Here is an 8,124-nt window from a genome sequence, read left to right as displayed (position 1 = left end):
GGCTCAGAGCTGCCTATCAGAAACTTGCAGGATCCATTTCTTTTGTGAAATGTGAACCTTATTGATTACTCAGGAACAAGAAGATTTGTACAAGGGGAAACAATTGCAGCTTGTGTCAAACGTTTGGCCTGAAAGATCATGCATGCAGTATTAAGGTAACTCCATTTCTAAAACCACTTGGTTTTTTATAGGCAGGATCCCCTGATCTAGCAAAGTGTTTTAATTCAATCATATTACATACCAGTAATAAATCACACTTTGGTATATTATGGGTCTTAGTTATATTTTTGTTATAAAAATGTTACAAAAGAACAAACTATTCAAAACCTCTGTAAAATGCCTGCAGATGTTGGAGGGGGCAACATGACTGCAAACAAACAGCAAGCTACTTGGCCAGGGACTGAACTGCTTAGTTCAAACTGTTCGGTTTTCTCCCACTCCTGCATCCATCGGTCCTGCACCACCATCACATAACACTGATGTAATCAGCAAAGGCCTGGGAGGAGTCCCACGAGTCATTGACCACACTGCACACAGCTTTGAGACGCCGAAGTGCTTCTTGAGCTGTTTCAGCATCCTGGTCCAGCCAATTCTGGAAGAGGCGAAGGTGTGTGAATTGTATTTGTCCCCCTCTCTGCTGGATGTAGCCTTCCAGCTTCTTTGTGAACTCCAGGAGCCCATCAGGTTTGATGCAATTCGAGCTTTCCAGGGAAAGAAGCACAAAAAGAAGTCATTAAGAGTCTAGGCTATAATTTGAGCAGTTTAAATCACTGTTCCTTGTAGTACCTGCTGTTCTTGTTGAACAGTAAAACTGAAGCACAGCACTATGAAAGGCTGGAAGCTTTTTAAAACTAAGGTGGTAACCACTATCAAGTTAAATTCAATATCCTGGCCTCCTTTATACTGACTGAAGTAGACTTAACTGTGGCCTTAAAATGCTGCTGGACCCAAGCTGCTGGTTAAGTGGTGCCAGAAGCATTGCAGTCTCACAGCAGCTGTCAACTGCCTGGTCCAACCTACAGGCCTCAGCAGTAAGTAATCATTTATCTCTTCCTTATAAGGAAATTGGGAGAGCATGTGTCAGGTCCTGAGGGTTTCTAGGACATTAACTTATAAATATGAAGTTGCATGATGAACTTTATCTTGGGAAAGGCCAGTGACAATCAGGATTCAAAGCAGCGGCCATGGTTAAACTGTCAAGCCTATGTACTCAGCAACCTGAGCCTTCAGGCTCAAGAAGAGAGAAGCAGTTCAGCTGGAAGACCAAAGATGATTAAAAGAATGCAGAGGCATTCACAGGCCCTGACAGGGGCAATGGAAACAGAGCTGTTCGTGCTGATGCCCAAGAATAAATGTACACAAGGATGCAGGAAGTGTGTGCAGCAGCCTCCTAAGGGAGCAGCAAACCAAAGCTGCTTTTATGGAGTTTTTTGACTCATTTATAGAAGTGACAATGAGATGTCTCAAAGATGCTGGAGATCCCTGAGGTTGTATGTACCCATTGCGGCATTCTCTAAGCTTTTCTTGGGCATGCGTTCCAATGAAGAAGGTACAAAACCATTCTCCTGCTCTGAGCCTAGTTCAGCTCTGGCCCTCCTGAAACAAATTCAGTGCTAGGAGCAGCAGAATACCTGACATCCAGCTGGCAAAGAGAAGAGGAGGAATCTTCAGAGAAAATGTCCGCAAGGGCAACCAGCCTGTGATTCCCTAAGAGGGGAGAAATGTGGGTGTTAGATGCTAACATTTAAATGGCTACAGGGCTGGATAACAGTGCAGAAAGAAGGTCGTAAGCACATGCACACAGGGCTCATCTCTGCACCCTCAGTTTGTTCTCAGTGGCCAAAAGTGAGTTCACCCCTCAAAGCAGTGTTCAAGGCAACAGAAACATTTGCTCATAGAGCAGTCTGTTTCAGTAGAAAAATCCTGGGTTTGTTTTAAAAATGGCCAAAATTACAGGGTTAAACCTGTAATTTAGAAATTAAGTGTACTTGGGTGGTCCCAAGTTTTCCTTCTTCAGGTCATTTAAAAGAACAGAAAACAGTATTCTGGGTTTACATGAAATTTACTTCTCAAAATATTTCTACTTGGCCTGTGATCCCAAAAGCCTATCATTTCTGTAAATTCATTCCACTTCCTCGACACAATTGTTCCCATCCCTCTAGTGGCTGCTAACAGCTTTTAGGGCACAAAATGCCCAAACTCGGGCAAAACCTGTACTGCTTTATTCAGAGGTGCATCTGCTGCTGGCTGTGCTCCTGCTAAAGAGTCTGGAGCAGATCACAGTCCAGACAAAGCTGGAGTCCTGCTGAGACTTGCTTTTGATGCAGAGAAAAGCAACCACAGTGCCAGCACAGCACCTGGGCTCCTGGTACACTGCTGAACACAACTGAAATTCAGCCTTTAAAAATGAACTCAGGACTCCTTATTTTGTGAATTAAATCCATTCTGTTCGTGTGTGTTCAGCTCAGCACTGAGGTCACCAGCTAGCGATGGTCCTAACTCCAACCCTGAAGTTATCTCTGAGGACTAGCCTTAAGGTCAAGGCCCCATAGCAGTACTCACCAAGGCGATTCCCAGGCAGTTTCAGACTCTTCAAAGCTGAGTTTCTTTTCACTGTATTAATTATTTCTGACAAAAACTCGGTAGTAGAGCTTTCAAATAGCCGGCAGAAGGAAAATGTGATTTCTAGGGAAGAAATTGATTGACAGTACATGTTAGTACTCCCGGTGTGCTTCATTATGCCATAATTACATCCTGCAGACAGCTCCAACCCCTAATCCGTATGCAAGAACAAAGCTTCCCCAGCAGTGGGTTGCACACAGCAGCACAGGAAGAGAGCAGAGATCACACCCAGGGAATGGCTTTGCCAGCTGACCCAGTTAAAGGCGGATGTGCTCTGCAGGTTAAATATCTTTGGTTTATAGCCAAGACTATGGACTCATCTCTCCAGCACACGACAGCTTTGCAGCTGCTCCTCTCTGCCCTGCTGGCACAAAGAACTAGATGTGTTCCCACTCTGCTAAGAGCTACAGATCTGTTCCAGGGACAGTGACATTTGGCTAAACTTTACACATCTAAAGATCACCTCTTAAGCACCAGACAGGCCAAAGCAGTCACCTGCAGCATCCTTCCAAGCAACAGCACCCAGGATTTTCCTGTACCTTGCAGGATGGGATCCTGAAGCAAAAGCAGAACTTCTTTCTGGTGCTCAGCGAGGTTCACATCATGAAAGCTCAGTTTCTTCAAATTTGGATTACACTCTGAAAGCAAAACAAGTTCTCAGGTAAAGTACTCTAGGTCATTAGGATAAAAAGACCCTGCCCAGAAACTGAGTTGGTCTGTGGATAATTTGTGTGGGACTGTGGGGGACTCAAACGGAACCATCCTGCTGTGCAGGATCATTCACATCCGCAGCACAGAAAGTGGAATGGCTGATGCCCACTTCCTTTTCTTGGGAGACTTCAAGGATGCTGACACTGAAGAAATAGACCCACCCAAGCTGGCTTCATGCTAAAGGATGGAAGATCCCAGCAAGGAAGCTACTCTGTGTGTCACAGTGATGCAGGTGAGCAGAGTACCTTTGAGAGCCTCCAAAAGGAGCCCAAGCTCCTGAGAAGAAGGCAGTGTAGCACTGTCAAGGGACAACTGCTGGAGGGACTTTGATGCCTTGAGCACTGGCAGCAAGAACGAGGTGTGCAGAGGTTCCCTGGGGAATCGGATCTCCAGCTGCTCCAGGCAGCTCTCTAGGGAAAGAAAACCAAACAACAATGAAAGAGCTTGGCCTGGAGTGCCTGTCTTTAGTGTAGCCAGGTCTGTATACCTGACCCAGCTATCATTTAGGTTGGTAGACAGTGCCTGCGTGATGCACCCTGCCCTCAATGGCGGGGGGGTAGAGCTCGATGGCAACTCAATCCTATGGTAATGTACGTTACTTCAGGCTCATTTCAGGACTCCCACCATGCCACAGGGCCACCAATTTCTACTGTGTTCTGGCAGTAAAACTGCTTGAGAAAAGGTCACACTTCATCCACAAACCAGTCAGTGACTTCCCAGAGCACAGCTCTTCCCTGACCCCACTCCATACTCGCTCAGGCTTTCCCCATGGCTTTTCTGGTCATTCCAGGGCTAATGAGGGTGATGGGAGACCTGTGAACTGAGAATACACCTCTATAGCTCCCAGACTGCAATCCAGAGGCTTGGGCAGTTCTTTGCCATCACCTGTGGTATTGTAACAATCAAAAGATGCTTTCCCTCTGCTGAAGGTCTGTCTAAGACTTAGAGCCTCACAGTCAATAGGAGCAGAAGCTCCCAACCAATTCACAGATTTTGTGGGACACACTCCCCATGGCTACGTGGACAGTAGGCTATGACTAGCCCCGTACAAAGCTGCTGTTGCAGCAGGTTAGCCTACAGCAACAAAATGCTTTGTCCAAGACTCAGGCTCCACGGAACATGTCACAGACTGGAAATGACAAACTGCAACACCATCTAAATCAGCAAGGTGAGGCTGTAATTGCTTACTTACACATCACTGTAAGTGTACAGTTCAAATCTATGTGCCAAGCCTTATGGCTCTATCTGCCTGCCACATCCTGGCCATCACTCAGAATGCTGATTCCTACCTGGAATTTCTACCTCACTGCAGGTTGGATTCCCCTCTGGCCTGTTCCCTTCCAGCTGGTTTTTGAGGTCGAAGCTGACTGAGAGCGTGCGGAGCTGGGGAGAGGCGCTCAGGATGCAGCAAACAAGCTCCATGCAAGGCATGTGGGAGAAGATGTCGCTCACACGCAGCACGTGGAGGTGGCAGTCCGAGTGGCGGGACAGGGCCCGGAGCGCTGAGAGGATGCAGGAGATGTTAGCACCCAGGCCTGGAACAGCATTTGTACAGAAAGGTGTTAGCTGTGCCCATGCAGGCACCAATGCACGCACAGCTGGCACTGCACCAAAGGCCAAGCAACCCAAGTGAAAGGCTAAACACACAGACTGCTTTATACACACATTCTTAAAGCTAGACTGTGTATATGGGAGATGGAGATTTGGCTCTTCCCTTCGCCCTCTCAATGGTAAGCACAAGGCCCAGGGCTGTGCTGGGGCAGAAGGGCACCATTCTCTCCCTCAAGCAAGTCCTCACACTCAAACATTTCTACTGATGCCACTCTCAAGATCAGGTACCAATACTCTTACAATGCCAATCCAGTAAAAAAATCCAGGTAAACCCAAGCAGTACATCAGCCCAAGGCTGGAAGGAGGCAGCCTGTTCACACCACTAACCGTTGTAAGACAGAACCAAGTTTTCTAAAGACACCCAGGAGCTCAGCAGGTTACTCAGAGTCCGACATGTCTCCCCAGTCAAAGGAATGGAGAACAATTCCAGCGTGGATACGCTTCGGAAGCGGTGAGCAGCTTTCAGAGAAGAGATCCCAGCAGATCCTCCTCTTTTCTTACAGCCAGCATGGCCGTTGCACGGGGATCCTGAGGAGGAACTAGTCCAGTTCTCAGCGTTTTCTCCCTCTGTGGCACTGTTTTTGTTGAGTAACCCTGAATTATCCTCTTTAGCAACAGTGAAAACAAAATCATACAGGTCTTCTGAGTCGGCATGTGGTCCCCTGCTTCGTCTGAGGCAGCGACGTTTCTTCCCCACGGCAGATTTTAGTCGTCTGCGTGTCTTTCGAAGAACACGCTGACAGGACGGCTGATCTGAGATGCAACAAGAACCTCCCTCAACGCTGGTGTGGTCACAGGGCACCTTGCTGCTTGCCTCCTCACACGCTCGGTAATGCAGAGGAGAACTTGAGAGGACAGAGTTCAGATAAGCATCAGCCCCACACTCATTCACTTCAGTGTCAGCCTCTTCCGGGGCACTGGGGCATGCCCTCTGGTTCTCATCACTGCTCCGCTCCCTCTCATCGTAACAGCTCCTCTCTGCTTGTGCTCGTGGCAGCTCCTGGCTTTGGGCTTTGCCCTCCTCTCTGCAAAAGCCACACAGGCTACTGTGATACATGAGGGCATTGCCCGAGCGCCAGAACCCAGCACTCATGCTCAAAATGAGAACGAGAAGAACTGTGTCGGGAACAGGCCAGGAATACATGGACACTTGGCTGACAGAGCCATGGTGAATCAGCCGGTGAAGAAGTAAAACCAGCGAACACCTGATGGACTGGTCAGAGGAGAGGAGGTGCTGGAACTTCAGGATCCGCAGGGAGCCAGCCAGGTTTTCAAGCACCTTCTGGTTGTGCTCAGCAGTGAGCTCCACCGCACCCTGCAGCATGTTGCAGAGGGTAAGCTGGGAAACGTGCGGGGAGCTGTGGAGCAGCGGGGAGAAGTGATGGTGATGGAGGCGCCAGTCAGAGGAGACATCCAAGACACCGTGAAGAACGTTGGAGAAGAACGTTTCAAGGAACTTCTTCCTCCAACAGGTTATACTCTGCAAATAAACAACAGGGCCATGTTAACAAAGCCACATTTTTTTCCTCATTCTTTTTAAGTTAAATTACTTTTCTCTGCTAACATGGTAAATGTGGTGTCCAAAAAACCCTGCTGCTAGCACAACCTGTCTAGTTCTCAACATCCTTCCTAAGCGTACCTGTTGAAAAAACAAGTTACTCCCATCGCTCTCACCTCATCCTGCCTCTGGCCAAATTTAAACACATGGTGGTTTGAAGCTAAGCCATTGGTTTTGCTTATCAAAAGCCATCATCAGGAATTTTATTCCCAACCATCAATTTATAGGCTGTGATTAAGCTGCCTGATAATGACTGTTTTGTGGTGCTGGATCAATAGAGCTGCCTCAGTTTACCTAGGCAAAGCCATTCTCCCAAACTGAGTCTTCCCTAAGTATTTCTCTAGTGCTTTCTGAGACATCAGCACAATTTTTGCCAGTGTAGGTGTAAGCATGATATCAAATACTGGTTTTATCCCATATCCCTAAGACAGGATTTATTCTTTGGTCAAACTCGCTGTCGTGAGATGATGGGCACGGTTGTACACTACAGCCCCTTTTATGAACCCCATTTCCAAAATGATTGTACTACCAGGGTCATGCCTTGGTCCAGAGCTCTACAAGTTCCTAGAAACAAGAACCAGCAATGGCTTGGAGGCGGCCAGCAGCACCATCGGGCTTAGAACACAGGGTGCCAGCCTTGTGCCCCTCTCCCACCGGCAGCGTTTCCTCACCTCCGAGTTGGGCGGCCTGGTTTTCATCACATCATCCCACAGCTTGCGCCAGATGGGCTGCGTCGAGAGGCCTGCGGGACAACAAGAAGCAACCAGGCGCTGTCACCCCTGCTCCGCACCCCAGTGCCCTGCCTCAGAGCCTGCAGGGCAGGCGAGGGGCAGCATTGGGGCAGACCCCTGCAGCGAAAGGATGGTGCTTTGCGGTGAGGGGATGAACACCCACCGCCTTTCATGGGATGCGAGTTAAAACCAGCAGGGTTTGTGGATCCCCAAAAGGAGCGCTTACAGCAGCACCCACACCGCTGCATGAACCCTGCTCGGGGATGGGACAGGGCTCAAGGTTTTGGACACGGGGTATCCAAGCCCCGCTGGTGATGGTGGCAGGGACTGTGCTCTGCGGTGCCCGCCACCCTGCTGAGGCGCTCACCCCTCCGGCCCAGGGCTCCCATTTCCAGCCAGGAGGGTTCTGTTCCTCCACGGCAGGTTCCTCCCTGCAGCCGGGGGTCCCTCCGGTGTGGGGCTCATCCCCGCAGCCCGGGGGGACCCCTTCAGTGTGTGTATGAGGGGGATTTGTCCCTCGCACCCCTCAGGGGTCTGTCACCTGCTCTCTGTGCTGCGCCCTCAGCCCGCTCGAGGTGGAAGACGGTGAGAAGCGGCAGGAGCCCCCGCAGGAGATGTCCGGGCAGCGCTGTGGAGAGCCAGAGCGAGACGGCGGCAGAGTGCGCGCAAGCCCCAGGCCCAGCGCCCCTCCGCCCCGCGCCGCCCTTGCCTTACCCCAGACGTCCCGCTCCAGAGCCGCCATGCTGCGGCTCACGGCCGTCGCGCTTAGCGAGAACAGACTGCGCGGCCCCTCCGCCGCCATCGCCCCTCTCACTGCTACCCCACCGCCACCATCTTGCGGACAGACACGCCCTCCCTCCCTCGCGTTGTCGCCGCCATCTTGGGAAGGGA

General features: G+C 50.0%; 1 protein-coding gene across 2 annotated transcripts; it reads right to left on the bottom strand.

Annotated features, from left to right (window-relative positions):
• Positions 1 to 248: 248 nt before the first annotated feature.
• Positions 249 to 8,059, bottom strand: LRRC41 (leucine rich repeat containing 41). Of its 2 annotated transcripts, XM_061451341.1 has the most exons (10): positions 7,948 to 8,059; positions 7,775 to 7,861; positions 7,174 to 7,244; positions 5,272 to 6,424; positions 4,623 to 4,868; positions 3,579 to 3,743; positions 3,162 to 3,260; positions 2,563 to 2,685; positions 1,632 to 1,707; positions 249 to 701 (listed from the first exon to the last, which is right to left on the bottom strand). In XM_061451341.1, exons 1-10 carry the CDS (start codon positions 8,033 to 8,035, stop codon positions 467 to 469), a joined length of 2,343 nt encoding a protein of 780 aa, XP_061307325.1. In that variant the 5' UTR covers positions 8,036 to 8,059; the 3' UTR covers positions 249 to 466. The 2 variants fall into 2 exon arrangements, with proteins under 2 accessions (XP_061307325.1, XP_061307326.1); XM_061451342.1 differs by lacking the exon at positions 3,579 to 3,743.
• Positions 8,060 to 8,124: the final 65 nt, after the last annotated feature.

This window comes from Pezoporus flaviventris, unplaced genomic scaffold (assembly GCF_033815535.1).
Source record: "Pezoporus flaviventris isolate CSIRO_AGI_PZ_B2104156 unplaced genomic scaffold, CSIRO_AGI_Pfla_v1 ptg000013l, whole genome shotgun sequence".
Classification (NCBI taxonomy): Eukaryota; Metazoa; Chordata; class Aves; order Psittaciformes; family Psittacidae; genus Pezoporus; species Pezoporus flaviventris.
The sequence above is the reverse complement of the archived record's forward strand: the minus strand, read 5'-3'. Positions and strand labels throughout refer to the sequence as shown.